The following is a 14886-nucleotide window of genomic DNA, read 5'->3' on the forward strand; positions in this document are numbered from 1 at the left end:
TAACAACAACAATAATAACTACAACAACAAAACAAGGGCAACAGAAGGAAATAAATATTTTTTTTAAAAAGACTTAGTTAATCCCAACTTTCTTTTCTTCTCTTTTCTTTCCCTCTCTTTTATTTTATTTCATTTTCTTTTCTTTAAACAGAAGCAAACTGTTACTTTAAAAAAACCTTATTTTTATATTAGATAGAAACATCCAGAAATCCAGTGGGGAGGGGTGATAGAGAGGGAGAGAGACAGAGAGACACCTGCAGCCCTGTTTCACCACTCCTGAGGCTTTCCCCCTGCAGGTGGAGACTGGGGGCTTGAACTTGGGTCCCTGTGCACTGTAACATGTGCACTCAACCAGGTGTGCCAGCCAGCACTTGGCCCCAAATCCCAACTTTCCTACCTATTGGTAAGGCAATTTAACTTGCTAAGCCTTGGCACCCTCACTGATATGAAAGACAATAATAAGACCTACTTTTCACATTTGCTAATTCAGACATTCAACAGATAATTGTAGAATACCTTCAATTGCCAAACATTATGGTTTGGATTAAGTAAAGTAATTTCTTACTATTATCTCTAGTTAATGATTCAGAACTGAACCATCCATGCAGAAAACTTTTAAAGACTAGATAATGTTCTCAGTAGTAAGTCTTTGGTGTTCCATTGTCCTAATCATGGTGACAAATCATAACAATCAACAATTCTGGAATAATTCTCAAGTCAAGTTTTTCCATTATTTTTTTCATTATTGACTTTGTCTTTCATTAATATGGGCAGCTCCATGAAAATATGTGATTCTTTGTTTATTTTTTTCCCCCAGAATGGAGTCTACTGAAAAATGTGAAGTGGTAATTCAACATTTTAATGGAAAATATCTGAAAACACCACCAGGTATCCCAGGTAAGTAGTACCATCAATTAACAGTCTTTAGCATTATTGATATATTTGAATGAGTACATAGTCAAACCTTCAGTTGACCACTGGAAGATAAAATGGTTACAATCATAAATGTGCTGTTAATAATATGTAGTAACTTACCTTTCCAAAATTACCAAAAGTTCTGTGGTGCCTCTTTTTTGACCTTTTTTTGAATGTCGCTGTTCATTTCCTAAAGTGAATTAGAAGAATAACATATATAATCATATTTCTAGATGCATTTGAATTAAAGAAAAATTATGACTCCTTACAGTAATTCTGGTATTCTTATTTCTGATATATATTCACAGCAGAATGCTCTGATGAAAGCCAATCCTCAAGCATTGCTTACCAACCCATAAAAAAATCAGAGAAAGTGAGAGTAGACTTCTATAGCAAGTTGATATTGTCAAGAAATTTGAATGCATATTTTAAATTTCAAAGTAATATAAGTTATTGGCATATTGGAAACAAATTAATTTAAGTATTCCATTCATCAAAAGTAGAAAAAATTCCATATAGACTACTCAAGAACACTTCATATTTTTCAATGCAAATTTCTTAAGGTATTAGATGCATCATAAGATGATTTGACTTTATGTGCCAAGAATTACACTTAACAAAAAACTGAAACAAATCACATATGAGTATCTAAACTAATAATGCCTCAACTTTCCCATAATCTGGTAACAATAATATAGAAATATGTATATATATATATATTATCATTTATTTATTTATTTATTCATTCCCTTTTGTTGCCCTTGTTCTTTTTTCTTTATTGTTGTTGTTATGGATGTCGTTGTTGTTGGATAGGACAGAGAGAAATGGAGAGAGGAGGGGAAGACAGAGAGGAAGAGAGAAAGATGGAAACCTGCAGACCTGCTTCACCGCTTGTGAAGCGATTCCCTTGCAGGTAGGGAGCAGGGGGCTCAAACCTAGAAAATATCTTATTATTAAATAAGTTAATTAAAACATGTTGGCCATGCATAAACTTATTAAAGACTGAATTAAGTAACAGAAAAAAATTACAAGACAATAAAGACTATTTGCCTGGCATATGTTGATTTATTTATGGTTCTTTAGTTTTTAGTGGATTCTCAGGTGAAAATGTGACTCCTTCAATTTTATCTTATCTTCCTTTTCATTTAAAGTTAAATTTCTATAGGATTTTCTATATATTTACTGCTTGAAGCCCGTTGTTAAAGAATTTAGAATTTAAAATTATTTAGGGAAAACGTCTAAACAAATAAAGAGATACTTTTTTTGAAGACATCAGAGTCCTCTTATGGCTTGATTTGGGAAGCAAGCTGGCAAAGGAAAACAGACTGACACTTGGGTGAACAGGAAAATCAAATGTGGCATCCCTAGTTATTTGAGGAGTCAATAGTGAGGTCTGTGACTCAATTTGGTTAGCTTCCATGTGTAATGTTCCCTTGAGAACAGCCTGCATTATGATCCAATTGGAGACATATGGTGTTGTTAAGAAAAGAGTTAGCAGTTTTCATCTCAGCATGTAAGCTGCCCTTGCATTTTAGGAGAAATATTTTTTCCTTTTAGCATAAAAGATATTTTAAGCCACTCTGCTCAGACTCATCATTGAATAAAGGAAGAGACTGCATTGTTACAGTATTTTTCCCTTATTTATTCCATTTTGCCCAACAGAACCCCATCTATAGAGGATAATCAAATTAGGAATGGATTACATAGTTATATAAAAAATCTAGAATGAGAAAATTATATTTTATTGATTCAAATTGTAGTAGAGGTGCAATTGTTAACTTTTCCTTCTTTTTTTGAAAAAAAAAAAAAAGATACTGGAATTCTCTTAACCTGATTGATTTGAAGCTGTTTTGTTTGATTTAGTCCTGAGAACATATACCAATAGCTAATAAAATTTCATACTAAAGACAAAGAAAGTCACTACAATATTCCAACTGTCCAGGCATCCTTCCTGTGAATGCAGTCTGTGATATTAACCTCTCTTAAATATCATAGCTACACCCAATGGAAGCATTGTGAATAGCAAGATCTTGGTTTGAGTTTCTCATTCACTTTTATCTCCTGAGAAAGTGAGTGGGAAACAATTGTACTGATTTATAAAACTCATTTGAAATGCAACATTATGCTTCTGAAATTTTTACCAAATATAATAAAATTAAATATTAATTATCTTCAATACTTGAATTTGCATACGAATGCCTTTTTAAGTCAGCTAGGGATTATAAAGGGGTACACATGTAAACCAAGGTATTTAATCTTTTGTATTTATATCTTATAAGTAATAAAATAACACCTAATACAAGATGTGGGCATATTGGAAGGGACAGTACATTTTGGATATACTGGTTATATTTACTAAGTCATGACAGCAATAATCAAATTTGGTTGTTTTGTTGCTTGCTCATATCTGCCCTTTTTTATTTGTTGTAATTTGAATTTCTAACTTTAAAAAGCTCTTATACAAATTTGGTTTTCTGTTCCTTTTTGAAGTTCCATGTAAGAGCTCACTATGAACTTTAATATCAAATTGGAAGTAATTACTTTGATGTTTTCAAAAGAAATGACTGCCTATAATTGAACTTAACAATCAGTAACTAACACAGGGTATACAAATTCTCACAGTGCTGCTGTTCCTCATTAACAAAGGTTGACATCTTGGAATTCATGGGTTTGATCTGGGGACTGAGCGAAAAGGTGGCACATTAAAAGGAATTCAGGCTCTAAGCTCCTCTGGTGGAACAATCTGAGAGTTTGGTGGAGGATTAAACGTTGTAGCACCTATCTTTAGGAAGTGTACTCTTGTGACAATTGTCTTAAGTTTCAATATTCCCTCAATAAAGTGATGTTAAAGTTAGGGGGAAAAGAATCCATAAATATATGGTTTTGTAGACTCAGTCATAGGTCATTTTAATGAGATGCTTTAAAATATTGTGCGAGTGAGGAGACTTGGGAAGAGAGCCCAGCCTTTTAGAGCATCAGCTTTTATGCTGGAGACCCCAGAGGCTACCGGTTCACTCTCAGCAGAACCGAACAGTTTTGGTCCCTCTTCTTTTCCCTCCTTCCTTCCTTCCTTCCTTCCTTCCTTCCTTCCTTCCTTCCTTCCTTCCTTCCTTCCTTCCTTCCTCGCTTTCTCTTTTTTCCTTTCTTTCATAATTTTGAGACATTTTTATTAATTTTATTTTTATTTTTATAAAAGTGAGAGATACAGAGAGTGAATGACACAGAGAAAGTCGAGAGCTCTGCTCAGAGTATATGGTAGTGTTGGGAACTGAACCCGAAACCTCAGAACCTCAGGCATGAAGTCTTCTGCATAACCATTATGCTGTCTCCCAGGCCTCTCCTTTTCTTTTTACCTCATTATAAATACATCTGAAAAAAAAAAAACTTTTGTGATGGAAGTATCTACACTTATCCAAAACTTATCTTAGACATTCAAACTTTAAAAAAAATTATTGAAAAAGGTTAAAAGTAAGTCAATAGCCTATTTTGAGTATAGCTCATTTTTAAAGTTTAAGAAAATAGAAAGTTATTGGAACTTAGTTTCCATTTCTTAGATATTCATTTAGAGAAGACAGACAGGTGTAGACATAGTACTGATAGAATGAATTTGGGTTGCTGTCACTCTGAATAATATTTAATCTTGAAAGAAATGTAAAGTTGAGGGTGACCAGCGGTAGTGCAGCAGGTTTAATGCACATAGCACAAAGCACAGGATTGGCATAAGGGTTATAGTTCAAGCCCCTGGCTCCTCACCTGCAGAGCAGTGAAGCAGGTCTGCAGGTGTCTATCTTGCTCTCCCCTTCTCTGTCTTCACCTCCTCTCTCAGTTTCTGTCTGTTCTATCCAACAATAACAACAAGGCCAGCAAAATGGGGAAAATGGCCACCAGGAGCAGTGGATTCTTAGTGCAGGCACTGAGCCCCAATGATAACCCTGGAGGCAAGGAAAAAAGAAAGAAAGGGAGGGAGGAAGGGAAGGAAAGAAGGAAGGAAGGAAGGAAGGAAGGAAGGAAGGAAGGAAAGAAGGAAGGAAGATGAAAGAAAGAAAGAAAGAAAGAAAGAAAGAAAGAAAGAAAGAAAGGAAGGAAGGAAGGAAGGAAGGAAGGAAGGAAGGAAGGAAGGAGTCGGGGTAGCTCAGCAGGTTAAGTGCATGTGGCGCAAAGCACCAGGACCTGCATAAGGATCTGGGTTCAAGCCCCAGCTCCTCACTTGCAGGGGAGTCACTCCACAGGTGGTGAAGCAGGTCTGCAGGTGTCTATCTTTCTCTCCCCCCCTCTGTCTTCCCTCCTCTCTCCATTTCTCTCTGTCCTATCTAACAATAATAATAACTACAACAATAAAACAACAAGGACAACAAAAGGGAATAAATAAATAAATAAATATTTAAAAAAGAAAGAAATGCAAACTTGGTGATTTCCTTGTTTTAAGTTTCATTCTGCACTAGTTCTATAAAACAGTGAGAAAATAAAACCACTAATAACCCTAAATTTGACAATTCTCTAGATTATAAATCTGAAAACACTGTATTTAAGGATATTTACAAAGTCATATGACATTGACCTCACCTTTGTTCCTGTCTTCACTATAATTTGAATTATTTCAGGAAAAACTTCTCCACTAGATTATACTTTACTTATGTTGCTTTTTAATTTTGATTCCTTACAGATCATATAAGTTGGAAGGAAAGCTTGTAGATAGTGTCTTAGATCATGTGTTCTCTCTTTGGGCTCTTTCTATTGATAATTGTTCATAAAAGATCTAATTTATTTAAATTTATCATGAATCATTAATGCCTATGAGAACTTCACAACTTCAATTTTTTTTAACTTTGAATCATAACAGTATCCCTACATTCTGGTTACCTGTATCAATGAAGCTATATACACATGCTCAACATCAAATTAGCTGAAGTCTAATACACATGGAACAGAAAGTAGTAAATATCAGACAGCTATGTTACTATGAGCAGGCAGGAAGGGAAGGCCAATGACATGTGTTAAACAATGTCAATCATTGTAGCTATCTGCAGAAAGAGATCATCCAGTATTTTCTCCCTCCCCTAGAGGGAAAAGAAAATACAGTGTTCCATAAATGTTGCATGTCCTCCATATTGATCTCCATGTTTTCTGGACAAAATGAAGGATCATTAGTTGCTTTCCTGCCTAACCCCAGACATTTCTTTGTCCCATAATGAATTGCTCAGCAATGATGTGCAGCCCAAAGCATTCCATTTTCAAACCCCTGGCAAAAGCAAAGGGTAAGTTCCCAAGCACTTCAGGGATCTGTGGGACATGAACTTGAAAGGCTCACTTTCAAAGAGCCCCTGGAGCAGAGTTGTACACCATGTGGAAAAGACTTCCACATGTTAGGACATGTATTGATGAGCAGAACGTGCAGGCTATTTTGTAGAAAAATAAATCATGATTTTTCTCTCAAGCTTGATTTTGCCTGTAAGCACATGTTCCTATCAATGAAACAGTCACTCCAGGAAAATAAACAAGAGTAATCCACTTTTAATATAAATTTTTTACTCTCTAGATAATTATATTGAACTAAAAATAAAGATGTGAGAGAAGGCACACTACATTTAGAGTTTTTTTTTTAATTTTAAGAAATCTTGCGCTAAATAGAAACTTAAGACAAATAAGTGACTATATCATAATTTTCTATTAAATTAAATTAATCAAATCCTCTGACTTCTTGATGCTCCTGGATATGATTTCACTGTAGCAGATAATATGGAAATAAGGACGAATTTGACTGGGTATATTTGTACACTTCATGGGAGCTTTGAGGAAATTGTTTTTTAAAAATCTGATTTAAAAAATTTAAATTATCTTTATTTATTTATTGGATAGAAACAGTCATACATTAAAAGGGAAGAAGGTGGTAAAGGGGGGAGAGGGACAGTGAGACTTCTGCAAAGCTTTCCTCCTGCAGGTGGGGACTGGGGGATCGAACCCTTGTGCATTGTAACCTGTGTGCCCAATCAGATGTGCCACCACCTGGCCCCTTAAAATATGATTATTTTTTATTTTTTAAAAAGATTAATTCCCTTTTTTATTGCTCTTGTTGTTTTATTGTTGTTGTTATTATTGATGTCATCATTGTTGGATAGGACAGAGAGAAATGGAGAGAGGAGGGGAAAACAGAGGGGGAGAAATGGAGAGAGGAGGGGAAGACAGAGAGGGGGAGAGAAAGACAGACACCTGCAGATCTGCTTCACCGCCTGTGAAGGGACTCCCTTGCAGGTGGGGAGCTGGGGGCTGGAACCCGGATCCTTATGCGGTCCTAGTGCTTTGCACCACGTGTGCTTAACACGCTGTGCTACCGCCTGACTCCCGATTATTTTTTTTTTAAAGAAAGGAAAGTGAAGACAAAAAGTTGTTTGTTGGGGGTTGGGCAGTGGCGCACTGGGTTAAGCGCATGTGGCGCAAAGCGCAAGGACCGACGTAAGGATCCAGGTTCAAGCCTGCAGCTCCCCACCTGCAGGGGAGTCGCTTCACAGGCGGTGAAGCAGGTCTGCAGGTGTCTATCTTTCTCTCCTCCTCTCTGTCTTCCCCTCCTCTCTCCATTTCTTTCTGTCCTATCCAACAATGAACAACATCAACAATGGCAATAATAATAACCACAACGAGGCTACAACAACAAAGGCAACAAAAGGGGGAAAAAATGGCCTCCAGGAGCGGTGGATTCATGGTGCAGGCACTGAGCCGAGTCCAGCAATAACCCTGGAGGAAAAAGAAAAAAAAAAGTTGTTTGTTTAAAATTAAAACTTTTCCCACCCAAGAGTAGAGAAAGGAAATATACTGAAATGTGTACGAAGAACATGTGTTGTTAAAATTTGGAGGCTCCAGCTGGCCAGGCTAGCTTCATGGGCGGGTAACAGAGACGCGGAGACAATGGCTGGGCAGGGAAGCTGTATTTCTTTATTCAGGAACAACGATTCATAAACTAAGACAAACTAATCACCAAACAGAACTCTGCTGCCTCTTTCCCCCCGCGGCGGCGCAAGCACTCTTTCCAACTCTGCAACTCTGGAACTCTGTCGGGGTTCCTAGGGGTGGGGCCAAGCAGGCCCGCGAAACTAACAGGACTGATCCAATTCTCTTGACGGGGGAGAGCTAGAACAACCCAATGTAAAGCATACAACAATTCCCCCTTTTCTTTTTAACTAAATGACTACAGTATCAAGGGTGTGGGGTGAACAGAAACCTATATCATACAGGCATTTCTAAAAAAGAAACTGGCACAAACATGGAGAAACATGTAAGCAAGTAACAAGAACCAGTGTGCTGCCAAGGAAAGGCCTGAGGGGGCCATATTTTGCCTCTGTGGGCAAAACTTTATCAGCTTAAAAAAAAACATTTCTTGCCTCTGGGGGGCATATTTGTCTCGACAGGCATTTGCATGGGGGTGGGGAACTGCCTAGAGTCTCAAAGGCAGCTGGCTGAAATTTACTTACTATGAAACAAAACTTGTTAGCATAACCATAGCGCAATCTAACGTTTCTAATAGAGAAGGAATTTGAGACTTTCACATATCAACAACGTCTTTTAACCTTTTGTTACACCCATTCAAGATGGAGTCACACCCTAGTTGTGCGCCGGAAAGGAAACCTCAGGCATGAGAATAACTAGCATAGCCATTGTGCGATCTACCATTTCTAATAGAGAAGGTAATGAAGAGTTTTACATATCAACAAGTCTATTTAACCTTTTGTTTAGACCAACTTAGTTAAAATATATTGATTGTTAACTAATTTTTACCTCAGACTTTAAATATAAGTTAATTTTATCTTTATGAGAATTACGTTGAAAACCTTTTTCATTTAACTTTGACTAGTAAGAATTTAGCCTTAAAGTTACTGTTTACCAAACTTTAAACTTACACATAAACATGGTCATTAATGTACAAGGAGAGAAACCTTTGTTACGAAGACATGTCATTTCAAACACGGGGTGCGTTGTCTAGTGGTGGTCTCTTGGGAAGCTTCACTTCTAGGAATTGCAGGTTGCGATCTCTGTACAAATCTCTGCGTACTCCAGCTTGTCTGCCTTCAGACCGGACCGGCAGCTGGAGATCTCGTGTGCCCAGTTTTGGCAGGGAGCCCGGGGCTCTGGAAGGTCCGGGATCGTTCCAGAATTCATAGCATGAGGGCGGGCGGGCCAGCCTTGTAGAAGGTGTGGGCCTAGGTGCCCAGGGGTGGCAGCCATGATAGGCTGCCAAGGCCCTGCCCCATGGCCCTGTCATGTCTGCTGCCCTGCTCGCAGTGGCCGAGCAGCGTGGAGGGATCACACGTCCAGTGCCCTGCGCCATGCGGTGGAGAGCCGGCTCCTGTGGGCTGGCCTGCGTGCTGGCATTGGGCTCCTGCGTGGTGGCATCAGGCTCCTGTGTGTTGGCATTGGGCTCCAGCGTGTTGGCATCAGGCTCCTGTGTGGTGGCATCAGGCTCCTGCGTGTTGGCATCGGGCTCTTGCGTGCTGGCGTCAGCCTCCTGCGGGCTGCGGGGCTACAGGCACGGTGTGCGGGGTTGTCTGAGTGCAGCCCGCTGGCTGGCTGTTCTACCAGGTGGAAAAGGCATCTCGGCGCTTCGCCTCTTGCCTGCTGGCTCTTCCCGACTCATCTGGCTGTTTTGTGTGCGCCCGAGCACGTGGAAACCACAGAGTGGTCCAGAGATAAATGTTCCAGAAACAGCAAAACAGTCTCATGAAGAAAGAGCAGAGGCCTTTGGAGATCTCTTCACAAGCAGAAGAGAAGGCCATAGTACATAGGTAGCCTAATTGTCTTCACTTATCTGAGAGATGCACAGGTCAGGTCCTCGTGGGTGCCATTTGTTGTTAAAATTCAGAGGCTCCAGCTGGCCGGGCTAGCTTCACGGGTGGGTAACAGAGACGCGGAGACAACGGCTGGGCAGGGAAGCTGTATTTCTTTATTCAGGAACAACAATTCATAAACTAAGACAAACTAATCACCAAACAGAACTCTGCTGCCTCTTTCCCCCCGTGGCAGTGCAAGCACTCTCTCCAACTCTGCAACTCTGGAACTCTGTCTGGGTTCCTAGGGGCGGGGCCAAGCAGGCCCGCAAAACTAACAGGACTGATCCAATTCTCTTGGCGGGGAAGAGCTAGAACAACCCAATGTAAAGCATACAACAAACATGCTTCAAATTATCAAAATCTAAGGAAGACATTTACAAATTATTATTGGTGGAAATGTCTCAGATCTTTTCAACTGCTGTTTCCTTATTGGTTCCAGTTTATTCAGGTGACAGATGAAGTTATATTTGAATAAGCAGCAACAAATAAAAATAGTTATGTATATGGAATCGTCACATGTGTTTTTATGATCCTACTCAGAAGAAATATTACATTTTTTTTTCTTTTAAGGCTTTCTGAAACTAAAACACCATTTGAACAATGAACTTTACAAATGCCATGTTCTTCACAGAATAGTCTGTCTACTTCAGGATCATTAAAGTTTAGACTTTATGTAACGCTTTGTGGGCTAGGAAGGTGACTGATTCAGTGAGGTAAGCATATGCTTTGCATGCACAGGGCTTAATCCCAAGCACTGATAAGACCAGAGAAACGCTACAGCCTCTGTCTTCCTCCCCCTTCCGCTCCTGTCTGCTCCTTGTTCACTCTTCTCTCCATTTCGCGTTCCATCTCTCTCTCTCTCCATCTCTCATTCTCTCTCTCTCTCACACACACACACACACTCACATATATATACAGAGTTAACTCTGTTGGTCAGGGTTAGAGTATGTCCTTTACCATCCACTTGACCTGGGTTCAAACCCTGACACCACCTGAAGCAATTATGATTATGTTGTGTCTTTATCTTTCTGAAGAAAATAGAAAGATATTTACCTGGCAGGGGAGATACCCTGATCACGAAGGTGGTTTTCCCAGGGTGAGGCTTATCCACTGCACTCCAGATGTACTGACCCCTTCGATTTCCCAGAATGTGAGAAACTCGACTGCCTAACTTGTGGTAGGGGGACTGTGTTCACTCTCTTCCCTGGCTTAAAAAAAAAATGAAAGAGGGAGTCGGGCTGTAGCACAGCGGGTTAAGCACAGGTGGCGCAAAGCACAAGGACCGGCATAAGGATACCAGTTTGAGCCCCGTCTCCCCACCTGCAGGGGAGTCGCTTCACAGGCGGTGAAGCAGGTCTGCAGGTGTCTATCTTTCTCTCCTCCTCTCTGTCTTCCCCTCCTCTCTCCATTTCTCTCTGTCCTATCTAACAATGACAACATCAATAACAATAATAACTACAACAACAACGAAAAACAACAAATAGGGAAGAACAGAGGGTCATCTCCAGGAGATTAGAAACACTTGGAATGAGAACTGGCAAAATATCTCACTTTGATAGTTTACTGCTGGTGTGCTGCTTTGCCATGTGTGGGGCAAACTTTTGAACCTGATCCCCGTGCATTGAAGGGAGCTTTTATTTATTTTTATTTATGTATTTATTTATTTTATTTTATTGCCATCAGATTTACTGCTGTACCTCAGTGTCTGCACTATAAATCCACTGCTCCTGGTGGCTATTTTTTCCTTCCTTCCTTCCTTCCTTCCTTCCTTCCTTCCTTCCTTTCTTCTTTCCTTCTTTTCTCTCTCTCCTCTCCTTTTTTTCCTTCTTTCTTTCTTTCTTTTTTTTCTTGTTATAGTTTTTATTGTTGTCATCTTGTTGGATAGGACAGAGAGAAATGGAGAGAGGAGGGGAAGATGGAGAGGGGAAGAGAAAGGTAGACACCTGCAGACCTGCTTCACCACTTATGAAGCAACTCCCTTGCAGGTAAGGAGTTGGGGGCTTGAACCAGGATCCTTACGCCGGTCCTTGTGCTTTTCGCCACCTGTGCTTAACCCACTGTGCTACCACCCGACTCCCCCTTCTTTCTTTTCTAAAGAATAAATAGAACTTGAGAGAGAAGAGATAGAGAGGGAGAAAGAGAGACTCAGTTTCATCACTTGTGAAGCTTCCCCTATGCAGGTACAGACTTGGAGCTTGAACTAGTGTCCTTACACATATTAATGTGTATCATATTAGTGCTTTTTTTTTTTTTGCCCTTCATAACTCCACGAAATAAAGAATTTTACAAAGGAAGAAGAGAATGCCTTCTATATACGCTCAAATATGCATGCTATCTTTATATTATAGTTTCCAAAAGAGTAACCCCATTCAAATCTTTAAAAATATCTACACTGAGGTGGCCAGGTGATGGTGCACCTGGTTAAGTGCACACATAACAGTGTGCAAGGACCCAGGTTCAAGTCCCTGGTCCCCAGCTGCAGGGCAAAGCTTCACAAGTGGTGAAGCAAGGCTGTAGGTGTCTCTCTGATTCTCTTCCTCTCTACCTCCTCCTCCCCTCTCAATTTCTCTCTGTCTCTATCCAATAAAATAAAAAAATTAAATTAAAAATAAAAGACTTAAAAAATTCTACATTGAAAATGTCGTAGTGAAAACTTATAAAATAACTCAAAGGAAGTATAATTTTACTTCTAAGGCAATGTTAATCTTTGCTTTCTGGCAGCATCACTGATGAGTAGTTAAAACATTTAGTGTCTGTCTGAATGAGTCCTATTAACAAGCTAAGAGGGTTGAGTGGCTTAAGACCAATTAAGACACAAGCCATAGAAACCAAGCTCTGAATAATTAAGTGCTTAGTGCATTTCCAAATCTAGAATCTCACTTTATAGGACTGATTTAAAAACACATTTGAACCGCTTTTTGGGTAAGTGGATAGTATCCGGAATTAAATTCATGTCTTTCTTTTCCAACAGTCATCACAAAGCCTGTCAGGCACAAACCTCATAATTTATGATCTGATTTTTAGAATGAAAAAAAAATCTCCAAGATTTAAGAAACTATTTTGAGAGAAATATGAATGAAAACACTCATTAGGCAAGCTCTGAATCAGTCATCATTTGTTTATCTTATAACTTCTGAGTCTGACCTTTTTAAGCCTGTGGATGATGTATCAGTTAGCTTACTATTATTTCATCCAATTTTCAGTACAGAAACTTTTTTTTCATAAGTAACTAACAAGCTTTTTATCTGTTTCTTGGACTTCATGTATTTTAAAGATACATTTGTATAATTCAATTGTGTATTTTCTTTTTCTGTAGTATTCTGTGTTTATCTTATTTTTTATTATTTTACTGAAGACAGAGAAATCGAGAAGGAAAGGGGATACTGGGATATATGTATTTCACTACTTTCACTACTGATTCTGCAGGTAGAGACAGGGAGCTTGAATCTGCATCCTTCCACATGGTAATGTGTACACTCAATTGCCCAGCCCCAGATTGCGTATATATATTTTTTGCCTCCAGGCTTATTGCTGGGGCTCAGTGCCTGTACCATGAATCTGCTGCTCCTGGAGTCCTTTTTTTTCCCCTCATTCTGTTGCCTGTGTTGTTGCATTTACTGTTAGTGTTGCCACTGCTATTGTTGCTGGATAGGACAGAGAGAAATGGAGAGAGGAGGGGAAGACAGAGAGGAAGAGAGAAAGATAGACACCTGCAGACCTGCTTCACCACCTGTGACGTGGCACCCCCTACTGGTGGGGAGCTGGGGGCTCGAAGTGGGATCCTTAAGCTGGTCATTGTGCTTGTGCCATGTGCGCTTAACCTGCTGCACTACGGCCCGACCCCCAGATCGTATATTTTATCAAGATCTTTTATGTTACTGTTAATCTTTTCCCTTATCCTTAAATTTTAACCTTTAGTGGCCAGGGATATGGTGCAGTGACTAGAGTGCTGGATTCGCAAACAATGGTCTCAAGTTCTATTCTCAACATTGCATATGCTAGAGCGATGCTTCTTACTTTCTCCTTTGCTAGAAAATACATCTTTTAGAAAATATTTGACTACAAGGATAGTACATTTTTTGTTGTTGTTCAATCATTTGATCCAATGGCACAGCAACATACTAATAATTATTTGGTAGTAAGTTAACTACCTATTTGTAGAATGATGATCTGTAAATTCTAATCTCCACATACTATGGTAAAGAGAAATCAAGATTGCATTTGAAATCAAGGTTGCTAATAAACTGACTTTATGAAAGGAAATTATTCTGGATTACCGTGGTGGGTCCAGTGCTATCCCAGTGGTCTTTGAAAGTGGTAGAAAAGAGGAGATCGGTGTGGTTTGATCAAGCACAAGTCATAAAAACCAAGTTCTCAAGAATTAAGTGTAATTCTGAGAAGTTGATCCCCTGTAGTTGAGCTCACAAATAGAGGGATGTGTAGTATCCTCAGAGAAAAATCCAGGAATTGTATCCTGCCCTAAAGCCTCCATAGAGGCTTACAGCCCTGAGGGCATCTTAATGTTAGCCCAATAGGTTCTGTTGGATTCTGACCTGTAGAACTTTAAGATGGTAAAATTATAGTGTTTTATGTTTTTGTTTTTTAAGAGTAACAAAAAATGGATACACAGATACATAAAGTTTATTTCAACTGAGCATCATCCGAACTATTTCTGAATTTCTTTACTAATAGCCACTGGAGAAGTTTCCTAGCTTCTCCTATTTTTTTTTAGCATTCCTTGTGAATAGCATTTGGGCTGCTTGTACAATATGTTAAACAGGAAAAAAAAAAAAGCTTGCCTTGTTAATTATTTTGTAATCATGTTTCCTTATACTTTATAACATTCTTTCTTCTTCTTAAAGATATATTAGAGTGTAAATCTGCTAGCCACCCAGAAAGATACTTTTTGGTGGGGTATGTCCTTTGATCATAGATAATAACATTGTTGACCCAAATAAATCAAATATTAATTCAAACCATCTGGTATCATAAAATATGCCAGGAAAAGTATACCAGTTGCAAAGGGAAGATCATATAAATGTGTGTCTACTAGGTTTCAACCTTAATATCGGCTTTCAGTGATTCCTGTTATTGAAAAATCATTAGGGTGGAAAAGCTTACAGAGGTTATGCCATTGATATTAGCTTTATGTTTT

At 39.0% G+C, this 14886-nt stretch overlaps 1 protein-coding gene and 1 non-coding gene across 20 annotated transcripts in view; both read left to right on the top strand.

Annotated features, from left to right (window-relative positions):
• RBMS3 (RNA binding motif single stranded interacting protein 3) overlaps positions 1–14886 on the top strand; it is a 1638617-nt gene that overhangs the window by 1350920 nt on the left and 272811 nt on the right. For all 19 annotated transcript variants that reach the window (XM_060180467.1, XM_060180472.1, XM_060180474.1 and 16 more), the window contains one exon: positions 818–897. In XM_060180467.1, coding sequence (XP_060036450.1) covers positions 818–897 — 80 coding nt within the window. The remainder of the gene's footprint in view (positions 1–817; positions 898–14886) is intronic.
• On the top strand, positions 10777–10938 carry LOC132535351 (U1 spliceosomal RNA). The gene has a single exon (XR_009547138.1). It is a non-coding gene; the product is annotated as a U1 spliceosomal RNA (small nuclear RNA).

The sequence above is a fragment of the Erinaceus europaeus genome, chromosome 21 (genome assembly GCF_950295315.1).
Source record: "Erinaceus europaeus chromosome 21, mEriEur2.1, whole genome shotgun sequence".
Classification (NCBI taxonomy): Eukaryota; Metazoa; Chordata; class Mammalia; order Eulipotyphla; family Erinaceidae; genus Erinaceus; species Erinaceus europaeus.